The sequence below is a fragment of the Carassius auratus genome, unplaced genomic scaffold (assembly GCF_003368295.1).
Source record: "Carassius auratus strain Wakin unplaced genomic scaffold, ASM336829v1 scaf_tig00009464, whole genome shotgun sequence".
Classification (NCBI taxonomy): Eukaryota; Metazoa; Chordata; class Actinopteri; order Cypriniformes; family Cyprinidae; genus Carassius; species Carassius auratus.
This window is the reverse complement of record NW_020524033.1, coordinates 1-22228: the sequence shown is the minus strand read 5'-3', so window position 1 is coordinate 22228 and position 22228 is coordinate 1. Positions and strand designations below refer to the sequence as shown.

Genomic DNA, 22228 nt, shown 5'->3' with positions numbered 1-22228 from the left:
GAAGTATTTGTACTTCGTTACTTGACACCTCTGTTCATATCATAATAAATGACTATATAAATCTTTTAATTTACTCGCCTTCATGACTTAGTTTCTTATATCAAAATCAAAAGACGTTTATCAAATTATGAAAATATTTTATAAGGTAGGGTAAAATAATTTATTTTTTATGCACTTACTGGCTATAATATTATAGTTGTTTAAATGTTACATTCATATATATATATATATATATATATATATATATATATATATATATATATATATATATATATATATATATATGTATATTAATGTTTATTATAAACGTTTACAAATAAAACCAACAACAGTAAGCTAATAATAGTGAATACTAATAACAACAATATTAATAATAATAATAATAATAAATTATAAAATAAATTAGAAGTCAGTATTTTAAAATAGTTATAAAATAACGAAAAAAAAAATTTTTTGTATTATATTCATATCATTTAACACTTAACCAAAAATAAAATAAATAAATAAATAATTCTACAAACTAAAATCTTCTCTTTTTTCACGTTTTACATATGTTTGTCATTTTTTACAGTTTCAATTGTTCTTTATAAATGAGATACATTTTATAGCTTCCCTAAAGGTTGCAAGGGAGTCTTGAAAAACTCAGCAAACTAAGCATCGCTTATTTATCTTTTTTTCTTGTATTTCATTGATTTCTTCATTGTGTTTTGATTTTGATGATAGGCTTCGAGACATTTTATTCTCTGTGACATTAATGATTCTGACTGACCTACCATGTTTGAGCCTAATAACAAGGCCAGTGCTTACAGATTGCAGTACCCGCGAGAGTGGCAAATTATCTAAACATCTGAATCCTGCTAGCAGATCATCCGACTCATCGTCTCCGGCGTTTTCATTTCAGTTCATGCCTGATGACATTTCTCAACAAGCGTTCTAGTTCGAGGTAGATGGGGGATGAGTCACTGGAAGCATTTTTAAGCTCATAAATGCACTCTGCTCATCATCTGCAACTGATGAAGTCATAATTACAGAGCTCTCGCCGTACAGCTGCCAGATATCATTCAGCATCACCTCCGTCCTCAGATGTCCGACTAACAGTCGGGCCAATGGAAAGAGATGCTGCACAGGCACAGTTATGAATCCGTGTTCACAGATGGTCACAGCCTTCAAACACTTTGTGCAACATCAATCTTGTGGACGTGACATTTGGCCTCCTCTCGGCGCTTTACACAAAGGTTGCTTTTGAAAGATTACTTCGGAGAGCGATTTTCAGGAGAACAGAACAACCTGATGTATTTCGGTCCTGGAAAAACCTCAAAAAGATGAAAAGCAGACTGCACCTGCACCTGCTATTGACATATTTTTGTACAGCATGATAAATGGATATCCTAGTTTTTCAGTTATTAGCTGCATTAAACATTTTCTGTACCACTGAGCAGAGATCTGGTAGCCGGTCATTAGTGCTTGCTAAAGCAAGGCATTGCTATTACTTTTGCTCATACTTAGGGGATTTGAACAAATCTCTAACACTAAGCATTAAACATTGGTGCATAAATTTCCCTGAATGCCTAAAATCAAACAGCTTGTTGAGGAAATGTGCTATTGTGTTCGATTTTTATGCTTTGTGGATGATAAAACAGATAAAAACAACCTGAAGAAGAGACCTGAGCCAAATGAGGCCAGAATAGCATAGATGTTTGGAGATAAGTTCATCTCTCTCTCTAACTCAAAACTTTGTATTTCAATAATAGACCACTGCAAAAAATTCTCTGGTGTTAATATTTATAGATATTTGTTTGAGTGAAACTGATTTTTTGTTTTATTCTATAAACTATTGACAACTTTTCTATATTTTTTTCCAAATAAACATATTGTCATTTAAAGCATTTATTAAAAAAAAAAAAAAAAAAAAAAAAAAAAGACAAATGGTCAAAATAAAATGTTTTCTGACCTCAAATAAAGCAAAGAAAGTTAAAAGGTCAAGTTCATATTCATTTTTAAACATCTCAATACTAATGGTTTCAGAAATTAAAATTTGGTGGAATAAATCAGATTTTTATTCACACCTTTCATGCATGTTGGCATGCTCTCCACCAGTCCTTCACATTGTTGTTGGGCGATTTAATGCCACATTTGATGGCTTGTGACCATCCATCTTCCTCTTGATCACATTCCAGAGGTTTTCAATGGAAATTGGCCTGGCCATGACAGGGTCTTGATCCAGTGGTCCTCTATTGACACCTTTACTGACCTGGCTGTGAATGGAGCATTGTCCTTCTGGAAAAAACAATCCTCAGAGTTGGGTAACATATGTCTATACTCTACTTCGACAATGCAACTAGTATGATTTTTAGCCGGATTAAGGTAATCAGAAATCTTTGTTTACATGGTAGATTCTTAATCAGAGTATTGTTGTTGATGTAAATGTACTCACAGTGGCTTGTAGGCCTCTCCAGCAGGGTTTCTGCAGGGTCTTAAAAGGTCTTAAATTAAGTTGTATAACATTTTAGCTCTTAAAAAGTCTTAAATTAAGTTGTATAACATTTTAGCCATTAAAAAGTCTTAAATTGTACAAGAAAGTCTTAATTATGATTTCAAGAGGTTTTAATTTTGGGAGGGAAAGACCAGAATTACAATATGGCTGAATGTGATGATTCAATTTAAAAAGGTTAATGCTATGATTTCACTGAATAAACATGAGCTGCACATTTAAAGTCCAGTGGGCTGCTTTGTGTTCTGCTGTTACCAGGGAAACTGTTATATTTCTACCAAACGCATCACCTGCTGGCAGAGAATATTTGAGCATTTTCAATCGAACTGTTGTTTTGTTCAGAGTTCAGAACAATTGCAATGTTTTTACCCTGCAAACACGCAGAGCTTTAAATGTAAACTGGAGGATCGATAAGAAGATGATGCATTATAAAAATCTAAACATAGCGGTGTGCAATATGTATGGACTGTGATAATATTGTAATTGTAGTTTTAATTATATGCAATTTTATATTATGAGTATATAAAAAAAGCAAACACAAAATATACTTACAGAAGTATATCTCTAGTATGTTAGACTAGTGCGCGTTCACGTTCTTTCACTCAATGCATTGTCTATTAAAATGCATGTAGAATTATCACATAATTTAAGATGGGGGCAGAAAATTTATATTTATATAATTTCATATAGTTAATATCACATGAAGAGTGCCGGGGATTTTTTTCTCCAAAAGCTAGCATGATTAAAAATGTTTTATTGATTTTAGACAACAGTTAAATAAACAAGTAGTTAAAATTAAGAGTTAATTCTTTAGACACCATATTTGCTGTTTTTGCTTTATTTCTCGTACTAAAAAAAATCATTTCAAACACAGCCACAGTGTTGTTTTGCGTCTCTGAGCAACAAGGCGCTGATTTGTTCCCGAATGAATCAACCGTTTAAATGATTCGGTTCAATCGTAATGACTCACGTATTAACAGTGACTTACTGCCGTCAATGTTTTATGTTTAAAATATCAAAACATTATTCATGCATTTGTAACTGTAGCTTAAGGTATCCCATGTCCCTCTAAGCTGCATTAAACCGTGTGTAAATGCATGTAAATGACACTTCTAATGCAGCTTCTGTGTTTCCTCTGCATTGCAAAGATCAATTCTGTTGATGCTGATTTAATTTGCTTGGTATCAACCCAAATGCAAGAATCTGACTTAAAAGATGGTGCACACTTTTAGAAAAAAATGACTTCAAGCTAAAAATGCCCATGAAACAAGATGGAAATTATTAATTTCTATTACTGCAGCTGTGAACTGACCGCACAGAATATGAAAAATATCAGAAAATTCAGGAGTCAGCTGTCCACGGTAGTCCTGAAGATATCAGCGCAATAACACACTCAGCAAATTTCACCCAATTATCGTTATCGATAAAATCCCAGAATATTTTGAAGATATCTTTATGAATATCGCACACTCCTAATTTATGTTATTTAATTGATATAATAATTTATTGATAATAATTGTTTAAACTAATATATGAATACTTTTGACTTTAAAGGCTAAAATGTTAAGTTTATAATTTTATAAAACTTTGTTTTTGTGAAAAATTGTGACTGAACTGTAAATTATGCTTTTTACTGTAATTTTATGGTTCTTGCCCTACCCCGCTCATATGGTATAAATTTTGTGTTCGGGTCTTAAAAAAGTCTTACATTTGAGTTTAACAATCCTGCAGAAACCCTGTCCAGGTCTTTGTCCAACCATTACGAGCAGCTGGACTCATCAGAGAAGTCAACCGTACTCCAGTCCTCTATAGTCCAATCCTTATGGTCTTCTGCAAACCTCAGCCAGGCTTTTCTTTGGGCTTCAGCCCTGTTTCAAACCTTCCTCACCGTGCACTTCACCACATTTGCCATTATTTCTGTATAGGTCACTTGACATCATCTTGAGTAACATTCAAATTAGTTGAAGGTCATCCGATCAGTGGATTTTTATTAATAATTTTTTGATTCCAATTACTTTTGAGGTACTACTAGCACTGTTTTTGCCATCCAGCTACTCATTTTGCCAGAGGATAGAAAAGACCACAGAAATAGATTTGAAAATAGATTTAATAGATTTAAAACATATTATTGATAGTCTTTTAAAGGTAAATTCAGAAAGACAAGACTGCTTTGCTGTTTTCTCGCACCATGCCAGCTCTGTTAGACATTCAATAAATCACCCGTGCGTTAACTGGCATGGACACTCGTTCCTGGCAAGACATGAATTAAACCTAATACAGCGTGGATCAGCACCACCTGTTCTCTCAGAACAACAAGCCATAGACCCAAAACGTATCGGTTTTCATTTCAAGAACAACACTTTACATAAAAAACACTCTCAAACCACTATAAAAGGGCTCTTGGGGACCGACCAGGTTTGAAAAGAATGATACCATTCACTGATAATGTCCATATCAAATCTATTATCTTTCTAATTAAGTCACATTCACAGATTTAACATAGTGACCCTTGCTACTCCTATAGTCCTAAACATGCAAATTAATATAGGGTTATGTATATGTTTTATATAGGCCTATATATATATATATATATATATATATATATATATATATATATATATATATATATATATATATAGGCCTATATATATATATATATGTTATACTATAAATTTAAATGGTATACTAATGTTTCATACTTTTATTCCTTATAATATCTACAAAACCCATTTATGCCTAAATTTGGAGTTTAAATGTTTCAAATCTTGTACAGCTGGTAAAAAGATAAAGAGAACCATCATATACCTCTCCGCTACTGTAATATCTGGTATAATAATAAAATGACACTTAATCCTGTGAGATGCCAGATTAAGAGACTTCCACAGCAGGAAACTATTTCCAATGAAGTCTACTTTTAGATCCAGCATTACTAAAAGAAATGAGAGGGTCATTGAAAAAGCAGGAAATTGTTAATCATTTCTAATGTCTGAGACGTGAAAAAAAGAGGCAAATTTCACATTTTAATTTTACAAGGATGTAGTTTATATTAAAATTTCTTCTATTGGTAGCAAGGGACAGTTTAAGGGTCGGCTCTATTGACGCACTTTTTAAAAGCATTCCGTTTTATTTGTCCTTGGCTGATTTTAGGCAATAAAAAGGGATTATTCTAAGAGATATTTCTCTGATATCACTACATACACCAGGGGTTTTGAAGGCTTATTGTAGAGCAGGTTCCTGCTTGTCAGCGACTTTGCCTCTGCTTTGTCAGTGATTGAATTTAGAGCCTTTAACACCCAGAATTTTATCAGGCCATTCATAACAAACGTCTGGAACGTCCCCAAGTTCAATCTAGACTTACCATTATTGATCAAAACACATGGCACATCAGAAATTGGATTGGTCATCTCAGAAAATATATAAAAATAAGAGTGAGCCTCTGTTTAATGCACTCCGCTTAGTTTTAAAGCATTATAAGGTGTGAGGTATTTAAGCCATTCTTCATGCAGATCTTAATTTTGATCAGCAGAAGAAAGATTTTTTTTTATTTTATATATATATAATTGTGTTTATACTTTAAACCACAACAATTCAACTGAAGAAATCCATACTGGCATTGCAGATTAATAGAAAAATAAAGTGGGAGGCTAGTTTAAAATATGGAGCTAAAGCGTCCTCTAGAGGCCAGTTCATTATTTATTAAACGTTATTATAATATTTTTTTCGAAATATAATACATATGTAATATGTATGTAAAAAAGGTTTGCTTGGTTTTTTTGTTACTCATAATTTCTGAAGTAAAAAAATCAGTGCCACTTGACCTTAATCCACAATTTAATGTTTAATCCTTAAAGAGTAATAATGACCCTTTCAGTGTTAGAGTGCCTGGCCTGACCACATTCTTTTTTCGTTCGTTGCGATGATGTATTCAAACTAACACCACATTCTGCTCTCTTTGGAGAGGAAGAGCATTCCAACCAGACATGTGATAACAAAGAAAACTTTATCTATAAACTTTATGCTTATTTACGAAATAGACCGATTTAACATGTAAAAACCTGTGTTGGATTTTTTTTTTTTTTTTTTTATGGGTTAGTCAGATGTGATCTGTGATATACTTTGTGAAAATTCTGAACAGACTATTCTCTTTTCCATGTTATTTATTGTTTTTAGTTATGGGCATACAGTATAGCAGGGGTGTCCAAACTTTATCCAGGAGAGCCTCTGTCCTCCAGAGTTTAGCTCCAACACTAATTAACATACCTGAACCAGCTCATCAAGGTCTTACTAGGCTTAGGCTACTAGAAACTTCCAGGCAGGTGTGTTAAGGCAAGTCGGAGCAACACTCTTAAAATTAAAAGGTGCTTCATGATGCCATAGAAGACCCTTTTTTGTTTAAATGATTCCACAAAGAACCTTCAACATCTGAAGAAACTTTCTGTTTTACAAAAGGTTCTTTGTGGCGAAAGACGTTCCTTCAGATTATAAATAAGGTAATAAAGAGATGGTTCTTTAAAGAACCTTTGACTGAATGGTTCTTTGTGGAACCAAAAATGCAAAAAAAAAAAAAAAAAACTTTTAAGCACCTTTATTTTTAAGAGTGTTAACTCTAATTGACAGTATTCCTCCAGTTTGCGGTTTTGGACATCCCTTTATAATGCATATATATATATAATTTTAAACTTTATATAATATATAATGAAAAACAAAATTAAATAAAACATCAGATTTTATCCCCCATTGGTTTACATTCACTTAAGAGCTTGTTCATGGAGTTATTTTTTAGCAGGCTACATCCCTGACATCAAACAGCTTTGGGAAATTTTGTAACTTGAAAAAGCTCAAAAGAAAAGAAACATCTCGGGTTACATATGAAACCATGGTTCCCTGAGAAGGGAACGAGATACTGCATCCTCTAGAGGTCGCTGTGGGGAACGCCTTCAGCATGACCGATGTCTGACACATACATCTAAACATCACAGAATTTAACTTTGGCCAGCGACCGCCTGTGACGTCATTACCAGCATACTCGGGACCTGATGTCTAAGGAAGACCAGCGACGTGGCTGCGTGGTCCAGTAAACATGAAGCCGAAGGTGTAGGGCTATCATCTAGCCTGGATGCAGTAATGATGGGTGAGACCATCACCACAGCTGGTCAACAGCGAGAGGTTCTAACTTCAGCAGGGGAGGTGCTCACAGAGATCCTAACCCTAAAACAAAGTCAGAAAAACAGACACAGATCCAAGTAACGATGCAGCGAAAACTAGTTAGTGAATTCACATAAATAAGCAATAATAGACTAAATTAATGGATCAAACTCACGCACGTGACTCAAACCCACGGATATAATCTGAAGGTGAAGTCTGAAGATCGCTTGGGTCTGGACCCTAGTTCTGTGAAATATAGAAACTTAACAAAAACACTATAGGTCAAGCATGAGAGACTGCAATCCAAGTGCAGGTGAGGAATCAAGCCGGAATGCAGTACAATGTTGTTATCTGATAAGGACATAATATAAATCACCTGTCCAACAACTGCAGACAGATATCCACATTATACACTAGACGTGAACGCACTCATGCAAACACTAATCTACAAACTTGTGTAAATGGTGAAGTACCCACCTCCCCAACAGAAGTCCCACAAATACATCTCGATGAGTGTGAAACTGCGGGTCTCAGAGCAAAGCCTCTGGCGAGAGAACATGCACACCTAGTAGTACTTAGCTTAACGCTAACATAAACAAACTGTCAGTGAAGACGAAGAAGATGATGATGTGTCTTCCGGTGCTCTTTTATACTGTGGTAGCGGCTGGTAATGACATCATAGGCTATTGCCAGCCAATGTCACTGATGTGTTGAGATCATAGACTGTATAAAAACATGGATGTAGTGTCCGTGATGTCACCCACAGGTTTGCGAAAAGCATTTTTGAAGCAAAAAGTTGGCGGAGCCTAAAGGTGGGCATTTTAACATTGGGAGTCTATGGGATTGACTCCCTTTTGCAGCCAGCTTCTAGCAGCCAGTTGATGGATTACAGTTTAAGTCACTTCGTATGAGAGAGAGCGAGAGGTTGCTGCTTGGTTGAGATGTATGATAAAGACAATGGTCACGCTGAAGGCGTTCCCCATAGCATCTTCTAGAGGACGCAGTTTGAAGTTCCCTCAGAAGTCACAACATGCCTACTGCTTTCTTTGACATCTTTTTATAGTCCCTCTACTGGAATTAATTATTTCTTTGCATTTACAAAGGGCTACTAATTACAGAGATGCTGCCGTATATATTATAAAGAAATAGGCCTATTTTAAATATTGTAATTTACTATTTATAATAACTTCTTACGACGATGATGGTATAATTATTACATTATATATGAATAACATACAAATTATATTAATATTAATTTTAATTATTTTGGGCTAAATACTGTAATGCACATTATAAATGAATATATTAATTATGCAACAATCTGATTAGTACTACTTCTAATAATAATTATTATTTTTGTAGTAATGTTATTATGGTAAAGTCTAAACTACACTTTTGATATACAATCATATACATTATATATAAACAATGCACATAATAAATAAATATATATGAATTCATATTATAACAATTACTACTACTTCTAACAACAACAACAGTAATAATAATGATGTATTATATTACAGTGTAGATTCAATTGTTACACTGTTGACACAATAATATATTTATAAATGCTATACATATTTGAATTATTACACAATTATATTATGATTAGTACTAACAACACTACCACCAATAATAATATTGTATAATACTAATGAGCTGATGAGTTGAAACAGTTGTGATAGATAAGGGAGACATAGAAAATGTGCACAGCCGGGGGTACTCCAGGGCAGGTTTGAAAACCACTGATGGACACTTATATGCATTATAAATAAATATATTAATTATACAGTATTATTATGTTTAGTACTACTAACAGCAACAAAAACAAGAAAAAGATTTATTATATTACAACAACAATAATAACAACAGTAATTATTTATTATACTAAAGTATTATGTGAAGCATTCATATAGTCTATATATGTTTATTTTTCGGTCTATGTATAGGTAAACATTTATATACTGTATATTCATATTCAAAATCTGTCAGTAAGTTGTGTACAGGCATTGTTTATGTGTCGCATTTGCATTTTTTTGTTTGTTTGTTTATGTATAGGTAGACATTTATATATAGTATTTAAAGTCAAAATCTGTCAGTATGTTAGTTGTGTATAGGTATAGTATTATGTGAAGCATTTGTATAGTCTGTATTTTTTAGCTAGGTATAGGTAAACTTTTATATATAGTATATTTATAGTCAAAATCTGTTAGTAGGTTAGTTGTGTATGGGTTTATACAGTTTTACTTCATTGTTGTATGTCTGTATTTATGTAGCACAGCGGTCCTGTGAGGCACAACATTTCATTCCACTGTATGTCCACACATGTAACTGAATGACAAGAAAGCTCAACTTGAACTTGGTACAGATTACATTGATACACTATTGATAAACAACTTTTATCCATATTATAAAAAAATTAATAAAAACAGTCAGACGGCTTAAAGCACTGAGCCATGGATGTGTGTGAGGCAAACTTGACCTGTCAGCCACTAAAGCCTTAAAAGTTCATTGACCCTAATCTGAACTTTGTTTTACCTGAGCACTCAGCTATGCGAAGAACTATCACGAGGGGGCGCTAAACACCACTTAATTGGAAACACATTAAGTGCGTTTCTTCAGTTTATGCTTATAAAACATGTAGACAGATTTAACAGGTATCCACAAATGGGATCCATGATACATATATTTTCCATTTCCGTCATGTCCTCTCGTGTTATACTTATGTGCATATATTTAACAAAGACTGACCGTCTATAACCAAGAACACGTATGCGCGCGCCTTGCGTGTTTTACCAGTTGCATGATCCTGATGTCATAATTTGGCGATTGTTTCCCACAAACACGGCGAACAACACAGCAGAGAAACGTGACGGGGCTGGACTTCCACCGTGGGGCTGGACCAAAAGTGGTTTGTAAACCCGAGTCACTCTTTCCGGTGAACCGTACACGTGTCATTGTGCTGCCCAATGGAAGAGACGAGAGCGTCTATAGCGGCTGCTCCTCATCTCAAACTTCACAGAGGCGTAATGTGGCTCCTGAACGGCTGAAACCGGGGATTGTTTACGCTTTTGGACCACCAACGACTTCACTCAACCTTTAGGATGGAATAAAATGCAACTATGGTGGTGAATTCCGTACATTGGTTTCGCAAAGGGCTGCGGCTTCATGATAATCCTGCTTTGCAGGAAGCCCTCAACGGCGCGGAGACTGTACGGTGTGTTTATATTTTGGACCCGTGGTTTGCAGGCTCGGCCAACGTGGGAGTTAACAGATGGAGGTTCGTGCCTTTTGTTATAGTTATATATTTATATGAACAGGGGTACGTTGGGAAGTTTGGTGTAACTGTTAATTGTGAAGTGTAGATGGCTCGTAACTACGCAGCTCTTTTGCTCATCCACTATGTTTTAGCCCTGACACACGCCGACTCTGTGTGCATGTAGCTGGTGATACTTGTGCAGATATCTTTTTTTTAAGCACAAAAATAATATTCTTACTTTTTTATTTCCCACATATGTTATAAACAGCGTAAAATATTGACTCGCGTCAGGGGCCCGACTGCTGTTTACAGCAGGTGGACGAACTTTACAAGTCAGCTCGCACTTCATTTAGAAGTCCAATGTATGTTATTTCTATTTCTTTTAAACGCGCTGAATGAATGAATTGTTAATTGCATGAAATGTGTACAATTGTTGTTACAGCGCTCAGACCATTGAGATATATGGAAGCTAATGGGCTAGTCTGTTTGCTCACGCCCACTTTGATTTTATGTAACAGCTAAAATTACCAATTTCATTATTGCGTCATTTGTGTCGGTGAAGTCAAACGCACGCAGTCTGGAGACAGAATTTATAGAAACGTAGGCTACGCGTAAAAAGATTCTAAAGTCAATCTCGCGAGTCACGTGATGTTCGCGTGTGTTGTCTACTAAGCATGATGCGAGATGAATTCTGTGAATGAATGAATGAATGAATAACCCAGTGCTAAAAATATTTGAATGGAATGCATACCAGAGCATTGTCGTATAACCTGTCAAAACGCCTTCAGACTTTTGAATCTTTTTATTGACGATAAGTTTGAGTCTGTAAACACAAATTTCTGTTTATGTAATTATGAAAACAAACTTGTAGAAGTTTATTGCTTTAAACCTGGTTCATGCTGAATCAGACAATAAGAGTTTATAAAATACTTTTTAGTTAAAAGATTCTTTCTAGGGGGTTTGATTCATCCCAATGACTCGAATCTTCTGAATCAATTCAACAGGGTTTGTTCAATTACTCTTTCAGAAACTCCAGTAGGTGGCGACGAGCAGTCAGTGTTTTATAAATGAATCATTTGAATCATTCACTTAACCATCTCGTTAAAAGCACCAAATCGTTTGTGTCCTAAAAAGGTCTTTCAAATCTTTATTAAAATGTATGTACAATCGCAAAGTGTCCTTAAAGGGTTAGTTCATCCAAAAATGAAAATTATGTCATTAATAACTCACCCTTATGCTGTTCCAAACATGTAAGACCTCCTTTTATCTTCGGAACACAGTTTAAGATATTTTAGATTTAGTCCGAGAGCTCTCAGTCCCTCCATTGAAGCTGTGTGTACGGTATACTGTGCATGTCCAGAAAGGTAAGAAAAACATCATCACAGTAGTCCATGTGATTTCAGGGGTCAGTTAGAATTTTTTGAAGCATCGAAAATACATTTTGGTCCAAAAATGGCAAAAACGACGACTTTATTCAGCATTGTTTTCTCTTCCGTGTCTGTTGTGAGAGAGAGTTCAAATCAAAGCAGCTGGATATCCGGTTTGCGAACGAATCATTCAGTTCACCAAATCCAACTGAATCGTTTTAAACGATTCGCATCTCTAATACGCATTAATCCACAAATGACTTAAGCTGTTAACTTTCAAACAAACCAATATCCCGGAGTAATTCATGTACTCAAACAGTACACTGACTGAACTGCTGTGAAGATGAACACCGAGCCGAGTTGATTTTATCTTGTATGTTGACAGAAAAACATATACATAATTATAAAATAATACATATAAAAAATATATATAACACTTCCTTAATGAGAAATAACTATAGGTAACTCTTGCTAGATTGTAATAACTTAAAAATTAAGCACTACTTACAAGGTCATGAAATATTGATATTAACTTTTGTATATATAACATTTGACATCTTCTCTCTGGCAGATTTTTACTGGAATCGTTAGAAGATTTGGACACAAGTTTGAGGAAACTGAATTCAAGGCTTTTTGTGGTGCGAGGACAGCCAACGGATGTCTTCCCGAGACTCTTCAAGGTCTGTATTTCTCTCAGGATATTTGTCTTGTAGTCTCACTTTGGCTTCTTAAAATCTAAACCATTATGTCTGTCAACTTGAAGCATGGAGACTTTCTATCAGGTCCGAGTATATACTGGTGAACAAAGCAATGCTGAGTTTTTTGTAGGGCTGCACGATAAATCGCATTCGATATTTAATGCGCATCTTGTCAATAAAGCTGGTTCTGTAATCAGCTGTAAATCTCTACACATGCCTGATTTCACATGGAGCAGCATTAACTACACAGAGCCGTTGTTCACTTACAAGCTGCACAAAACGTGCAAAATAATGTTTTTTTATTTGGTTTAGCGCAGCTTGTCAGTGAACAACGGCTCTGTGTAGTTAATGCTGCTCCATGTTAAATCAGGCATGTGTAGAGATTTACCGCTGATGGCTTTACTGAAAAGATCTGCATTAAATATCGCATGCGATTGATCATGCAGCCCTAGTTTTTCGGTATGTTCATGTGTTTACTATGGTTAGTGGATTTAACTGAGCTTATTTTAACATTAGCTCATTTTTAATGCATCAACAGTGATGTTAGTGGTCAGTAATCGTTAGTTGTAGGGCTGTGCAACAAATTTAATGTGATTTTCACATGCATCTCATCAGTAAAGGTGCTCCTGTGATTAGTAGTATATCTCCAGCACGTGCGTTCAGATCAGGGTTAAAAAATTATAATTTTACCGAGGGAACCTTACCAAAAAAGTTGTATTTTAGTGCCCAGAACGAAACGCGGTTGGGTTAGTTTTAAGAAGCAATTGGGCAGGTTTTATTTTGAAAATCTGGCAATCCTGATCTGAACTCGTGTGCTGGATATATATACTACTAATCACAGGAGCGCCTATACTGACGAGATGCGCATGAAAATCCCATTCAAATTTTTCCACAGCCCTTAGTTGGTTGATCTGCAAGTGATGATTTGTTTTTCAGAATATTAAAATTATGAAGAAACCGCAGACTGCTATGGCAGTTGTTTTGGCAGCAGCCGTTTAAACCGATAACCTGCCTGAACGCTGATTTAAAACGCATTGCGAAGTATCAACCTCTGGCTAATTAGTTTACCAAACCTTAGCTCTTGGCTGGTTTCTATGGTTCCATAATATTCACAGAGAGGTGAGGTGTGCTCTGCTGGGAAGACTAGTGTAGAGGAAGCTGTGGGTGTTGTGATCGCTGGTCCAACACCGTATCAGAGGAAGAAACATCTCCAAGGTAGTAGATTCATCATAATGATGTTCAGCTTCCAATGTTGCTCATTCGGCACTGGACAAAGCATGTAGTCTGACAAGGATGATGTTTAGTGGAAATTGTAGATTAAGTAGTTTTTGTTCTATAATGAAAAGAATAATTAATCACAAAATGTTTAGAGATTGTCTCTATGGAGGATGACAAACCTTGTGTTGTTTCACAAGGATGTTGTTTCCGGATTCATTGGTGAATAGAAAGCTTGAAAGAATAGCATTTATAAATATTTCGATTTTTACAGTCATATTGATCAGTTTAATTTTTTTATTTTATTTTTTTTACTCCGTTTAGTGTTCAAATCCAATTTCACAAATCAATGTAATGGAAGTGAATAAAATCTTCAAGTCTCAGATGATTGAAGTTCTGCTTTTCTCCAGTAATTTCGTATTCAGCTAAACATCTGAGTCCTGACTGCTAAACGATTTACACCAGCGTTTTTAGAGTAGTTTGTTACAAAAGATCTCATTTTCATGCAGTCGGAGGCTCGGAGCAGTCTTCTCTCTCTCAAGCAGGGCAAATGCATCAGACAAGTGGCTTGTACGAACCCTTTGGCAGGTTAATAGTGCTGTTTATGCAAGCGGTGAGGGCACCAGCACACCAGCCCTTCAAAGTGCACTTGTATAACCAAGAAGTCACAGAGTCCACCTACAGTGCACTTCTTCTGAACAGGGGCACAGCGTTCGTTTTTGTGTCGATTAGTAATGGTAGTAATTTAGTAATTTTCCTTTTTGGGCCTTTTTTGGTAATATATCACTAAATTACCATATCACCAGATGTGCTTGCTGTCAGAAGCAGCAGTTTGTAAATGATGATAACTCCCAAGAATTTGCTTTCATTTTTATGTAACAATTTTTTTATGTATTGTTTTTTACATGGTCAGAAATAAGGGGTAAAGTTGTTCTAGTTAGTTTTAATATTTGTTTCATTCTTTAACATATATCTGATCTCTCATCTCTTTCAGGAGTGGAATGTCACACGTCTCACATTTGAATACGACTCTGAGCCGTATGGCAAAGAAAGAGATGCAGCCATCATTAAAATGGCGCAGGAATACGGTGTGGAAACCGCGGTACGAAACACTCACACACTCTACAATCCAGACAGGTGGGTGAATTGAACTCACACACATGGCTCATGGAAAATTCACACACTTACTCACAGATGCAATAAAAGTTTCTAAGATTTTGTAGAGAAATTAATTTACAGGTGCAGTTTATTTGTCTATAAAACTGTCTGTACAACGTTAACTCAAGCATGTCAATATTTGACAGGTAATGTATTAATATTTTTATGTGCTTGTTTTACTAGTCATGACCATTCATAAGTATTTTAAGAGATTTTTTTATCATTGTAAGCTACCATTTGGGGTCAGTACTAGGGCTGCATGTGTCGTTTAAGCATCGATATCGTGTTGTACGAATCCGCGATTGTCACATCGCAGGATGTGCGGTGTAGGTTGTCGTAGTTGATCCGTTATTCATTAACTGTACATGCCAGCTGCTCCCCGGCCCTTGACAAATGTGATTCGCGGATTAATTGAACAGTTTAACCATCATAGAGTGAAAGTTTATCATTTGCATGTGTTTTTAAGTCCTGTGAGTTTAACAGGGCACATTTAAGAATGAGCAGAGAGAGAGAGTGTGCTCACCTTCACCGTCTTCAAACAACACGAGCGCTGTCTTGCTCTCTCTCCCTCGCACATATTAATCAAAATGAATTGACACGACGGTGTCGAAGAAAAAAAAAACCTATCCAGTGATGAAATGTTTTCTGTGTTGTCAAATCTTGCGATATCCTAAACTGCCAATGCATGCCGTACACGTCTGATTCTGATTGAACTAATGATTCCTTTGAACCGATTCAATTTAATGAATGGTTTAAACATCTGACCTGTCCAACACTGAACTCACGAGACGTCTGAATTGGTGTATAAAAAAATCTGTAACACTTTAAAATAATGTTCTATTTATTAAACTATTTAACTACATTATTTAACATTTATTATTACTAAACTACACTTCTACAACTTTGTTAATTTCAACATTTAGGCTATAGTCTTCATTGTTGAAATCAAAAGTTGTACAGTATTTGTTAACATAGTCAATGCACTGTGAAGTAAAATTACCAAACAATGAACAGCTGTGTTTTAATAAACTAAGATAAACAAAGTAACAAAAGTATTGCTCGTGGTAAGTTCATGTTAGTTAATGTGTTAACAATTCAAACCATATCCTAAAGTTACAAACAAATCATTTACTCTAATTTAAAAAATACTCTGATGGTTAAATCATTTAAAATGAGAATGTAAGTGTGCTCACCCTATTTTTGTTTGTAAGAAAAAATTAGATTTCGTATCGCAATATATATCGCAGAAAAATAAAATACCACAATTTAATTTTTTTCCCAATATTGTGCAGCCCTAGTCAGTACTGTTTGAAATAATTTTGAAAGAAGTCTCTTATGCTCTCCAATGCTGCATTTGTTTGATCAAAAATACAGTAACATTTTAATTTTGTGATATATTATTACAAATTAAAACAATTATATTTATTATATATATTCCTGTGATGGCAAATCTGAATTTTCAGCATAATTACTCCAGTCTTCGGTGTCACACGTTCCTTCAGAAATCATTTTGATAAGCTGATTTGATGCTCAAGAAACATTTATTATTATTATCGATGTTAAAAAATCGTTGTGCTGATTAATATTCTTGTGGAAACTAATATGTTTTGTTCATGATTATTAGATGAATAGAAAGTTCAAAATAGCATAATGTATTTAGAATAGGAATCTTTGTTAACATTATAAATGTCTTCATCAGTTTTGATATTAATTTCTTTAAAAAATAAAAATATGATTTTGAACAGTAGTTTACATCAATCAGGAATCAGCAGAGACATGGTGAGATTACATTGATGTCAATGTCACAAAACATATACAGACATTTTACAGTGATTTATTTGGTGTATAGTTTTATCGCCCTCTTTAATATGCATGTAGTTTTGGTGCATAATTACATTCTTAAAGCATTCTGAGTTCTGATAAGCTTAAGTCTACGGTATATAAAAATATTGTAATATTTAGAATTACCAATTTATTATTTTACCACATCACATTTTCAGAAATGTGTCCCTCACAAGTGTAGCTAAATGAGTGCTATCATCGAACATTGAGAGACACTTTATCACATGATACTCCAAACTCAATTGTCTTCATAGAGAATACATTTTCATTCTTTTGAGATAAATGTGGCAATGGGTTTGACACGGCGCCCATGTTTCTCATTTTCTCCAACGTTTGCATGCCAATTTAGACAGTTAATGACCAGGCGTTATATAAGCATTATTAGAGAAACTAATCTAAAATTCATTACCACTTCCTGATATGGCAGTTATTATTTGATTATTATATTTTGTTCATTACGCATGCACCTTTCTCCCTTCAGGCAAGGTGGGCAACACATTGCGTGTGCTGTTGGCTCTTTTTTTCTGTATTGATATTATTACTGAAATATGCATAAATCTTTTGGTTTGCTCATTTAACTATATATATATTTTCTTTTTTACTATCAGTGGAAACCAATCTCAATCATGGTCATGTGTCTGATTGACATCCATACTTGTGAGGTTATAAGTAAAGTATAAGTAATTTATTAATATAAAAACCTGTTTTTATAAATGTATAGATTTCACGGAGTTACATAGTAGTATTATTTCCAACTATTATATAGCTAGAAATTTATAGTTTGGTAAATTGTTTGTGTAAATGTCATGTAAATATATAATAGTATTATTTATACTTATATATTTTATAACATTTGTAATATCTGAAAAATTTCAAGTTGTAAATGTAATACAAAATGTTAATATAAAAATTAATTATGCATATATTTTATATTTTTTTGAAATTGTATGTTTTTTTTTTGTTTTGTTTTTTTGGCAAATAGTTCAGAAAACCTTTAACACTAATGAAATATAAAAACTGATACAATTTCCTAACAAAGTTTACAACAACAAAAAATTATATTAGGGAAAAAAAAGTTGTCAGTAGGGCAGGTACAAATCTGAATTAGTGGGCCAGAGAGAAAAACCTCCTTGTTAGTGCAGTCATAGGGCAGCATTCCCTAATCATTGACCAGATTCCTCCGTAAACTTTGCCAGCACTTTTAGAATAATGTGACAAAACAATGAACAATGCAGTACCGTGACCCAGGCTTGCACTTTTGTTTGTGTGCAACTCGCATTCTCCATCTCATGTCTTTCCTGAGAGTATTACCAAACAGGAGAGAATGACTCTGCCCTTCTCAGATCGTCTTGCAGATACCACTACTCCTGACGTGTAATGTAAAACAAGTGGCCTTTTGCATAGGTTACATAAATAGGATGGATGTTGGTGATACGCCCAGACTCTACGTCTAATTCATAGGGGAAGAGAATGAGCTTACAAGCATAAGCGTGTGTGAATGCATGTGCGGGTGTGCATATGACGTCTGTCGCTCTCCTGGATGATATGAGACTCGCTGTTGCCATCTGATGGTGGGAAAGCGGCTCTGGCGGTCACACTGTGAAACATGTGCTGTGGGTGGGAGGGTGAAATAGCTCAGCATGCAAGTCACCACTGCAAACATGTGCGAGCCGAGCACCAGGCTTTTCCTAACAAGCACGCGGGTGCCCCTGATTCCGCACCGTGCCAAGAAAACCAGCCAATGACAGGGGCTCCATCCCTGACGGATATAGTCAGGAGTTGTATAAGATCAAAATTATAAATAAGGGACAGGCTGTTAATGTGTTAGAGCTGTTTCTCTCTTAGAGGAGCCACTGAGACTATTAGTTCCTCTCTTTGAGTCTCTCAGCCGCAGACAGGCATATGTGCTTGCATTTGGAGAATGTGGGGAAATATGTCAACTTTCCCTAACTACTTTCCTAGCTTATCGAATATGACTTTACTTTAATGACCTTGTTTCTTTGAGAAAAAAATGGGGCTTTTTACCAGGAAACCTCAGGTTATTTGAAACAGAAAGTTGTAATAGAATGTTTCAGAAGTGTCCTATAATCAAACAAGTTTGTATTGATGTCAATCAGAGCAACAAGGTTTTTTTTTTTTTTCGTAGTTCAGATTTGTAGCCTACTGATTCCACCACATAGGCTAATATTTAACTTTTAATAATTAAATAAATGGTTTATTTAATTTACACTACGTTTAAAAGTTGGTGATTTTTGTAAGTCTTTTATACCCAAACAAGGCTGCATTTATCTGATAAAAAAAAAAATATATATATATATATATATATATATATATATATATATATATATATTATAAAATGTATTTCAGGATTCTTATTGGCCCCATATATTCTAACAGTAGTGTAATGTATGTTCATGCCCTTGAAGAAAATGCAGGTATTATTTACTAAATGTTGTTGTTGTTTGATCCACATACATAAACATATTGGGTCTCTGACAGCTCTATCAATTCGCTCAAACTTTTACCGGAAATGAACTTGATGCCTTTTGAAAATTATTTATTATCTACACTAAAACACTCTGAACACAATCGGTCGACAAGATCAAACCAAACTGGTTTAAAGCAGACATTTCTCCTTCTGAGTTCTATTAATATTCAACCTTGGAGTGGAAATAGCTGCTTTTAGGCAGTGTAATCTGAAACGTGTTTTGTTTTTTCTCTCAGGGATCATAGAAATGAACAACCACAGCCCCCCTCTCACTTTCAAGAGATTTCAAGCCATTGTGAACAGACTCGAACTTCCTAGGAAACCATTGCCAACTATCAGTCAAGAACAGATGGCCAGGTGTCAGACAAAGATCTCAGAAAATCATGATGAACGTTATGGCGTACCCTCTCTCGAGGAGCTGGGTTTTAAGACACATGGTGACAGCTCACATGTATGGAAGGGTGGTGAGACAGAAGCCTTGGAAAGATTAAATAAACACTTAGACAGAAAGGTGAGACATGGTGAAGTTATACATTTTAATTATGACTATTGACTTCTTAATTCTGTTGACTTCTCAATTATTTACTAAAATTCAGTTGTATTTTTAAATTTATAGAAAATAGTAATGAATGATGGTTACACCTGTAAAAAATAGGTCTTTTACATTTTTATAATTTTTTATATTTTATTTAATTTGATTTTTATATCTATTTTGATGCAGGCCTGGGTAGCAAATTTCGAGAGGCCTAGAATAACCGCCCAATCACTGTTCGCAAGCCCAACTGGACTTAGTCCATATCTACGATTCGGCTGTCTGTCATGTCGCGTGTTTTACTACAATCTGTGGGAACTTTATATGAAGGTAAGTCATTGTTATTTTATGGCATTGTTTGTAATTAATATTCAAGGGTAACCAGTATAGAAATTATGAAAGTTGATGTTCAATCAAATATTTACCCTTTCCAGTAGATGCATTTGTGTTGAATAATAATGGTTCCCAGAATCAACCCATGGGGGACACCACAAAAAAAGTGATATATACACTACTAGCCAAAGTTATGGACACACTTGACTTAAATGTCTTTTTGATCTAGCAGTTGATATTGGAATGCTTGAAAGTAGTTGAGGAGATCAAGTATACAAATATGAATTTATTTACAAAACTAATTAAAATGATTAAGTTGGTCTAGAATCTAGATAATGATGCAAATGAATACATGGAAACTTCAGTAGTCATAAAAAAGCATGATAGGTAGATAGTTCATATGTTAGTTTTTGTAGAAGAGAATGAAAATTTGCTGTTGTATGAGAATGAATTACCGGAATATGGATGTATTGTTATAAAAGAGATTGTGTATAACTGCCACAGCATAGTAAAAAGAATGTTTTGTGACTGTTTTCATGACCTCTTGAACTTGTCCAGCTGCGAAGAAGCTCCAGTCCACCCCTCTCGCTCTTCGGCCAGCTGCTGTGGCGAGAGTTTTTCTACACGGCGGGCACCAACAACCCCAACTTTGACCATATGGAGGGAAACCCCATCTGCGTGCAGATCCCCTGGGATCACAATCCTGAGGCACTGGCTAAATGGGCAGAAGGTCGGACAGGGTTCCCTTGGATTGATGCCATCATGACCCAGCTAAGACAGGAAGGCTGGATCCACCACCTGGCCAGACATGCCGTAGCCTGTTTCCTCACTCGTGGAGACCTGTGGATCAGCTGGGAAAGCGGAATGAAAGTAATTAAGATGGCACAACTTCACCTTCTTCCCTTTTTTTATTCATTTTTCCTCTCTTAATCTTGCTCTTTCTCACAGGTGTTTGAAGAGTTGTTGTTGGATGCAGACTGGAGCGTGAATGCGGGCAGCTGGATGTGGCTATCTTGCAGTGCATTTTTCCAGCAGTTTTTCCACTGTTACTGTCCTGTGGGCTTCGGCCGCAGGACGGATCCCAGTGGAGACTACATTAGGTACTCAGACCAGGCCTTAACCACACCTAAGCATGTCTTATCAGCATGATTTGTGTTGCATAAAGGCTTATGTAAACCGCCAAAGGTTCAGGCCTTTCCACTGTGCATATTCAAAAGAGCTGCTGTAACATTGTGGAGACTGCTAAATTAGGAATATCAGAAGAAACCTTGGGAAAAAAACACGCTGCATCAAGTTGTGGTGCACACACAGATGTCATAACAGATTATAAAAAAAATTATGAAATGCCTTTAATACTGTTATAGTAATTTCAAATAAAAAATGCAAGTAATTATTTATTTATTTATTTAGCAATCATCTGTTATAAAACTCTTATATCTCACTTACAGGAGGTACATCCCGAAGTTAAAAGACTATCCTAACCGCTACATCTTTGAGCCATGGAACGCTCCAGAATCAGTGCAGAAAGCGGCCAACTGCATTGTGGGTGTGGACTATCCTAAACCTATGATCAACCATGCCGAGAACAGCCGGCTCAACATCGAACGGATGAAGCAAGTTTACCAGCAGCTGTCACACTACAGAGGCCTTAGTGAGTAACTCACAGTGTACCCATCCATCATGACATAAGGTTTATT

At 35.3% G+C, this 22228-nt stretch overlaps 1 protein-coding gene across 1 annotated transcript; it reads left to right on the top strand.

Annotated features, from left to right (window-relative positions):
• The first annotated feature begins 10600 nt into the window (after positions 1–10600).
• LOC113072561 (cryptochrome-2) lies at positions 10601–22190 on the top strand. Its single transcript, XM_026245550.1, has 8 exons — positions 10601–10919; positions 12837–12945; positions 15173–15315; positions 19904–20177; positions 20388–20528; positions 21090–21401; positions 21480–21631; positions 21980–22190. The coding sequence occupies exons 1-8, from the start codon at positions 10762–10764 to the stop codon at positions 22188–22190; spliced, it is 1500 nt and encodes a 499-aa protein (XP_026101335.1). The 5' UTR covers positions 10601–10761.
• The last annotated feature ends 38 nt before the right edge of the window (positions 22191–22228 follow it).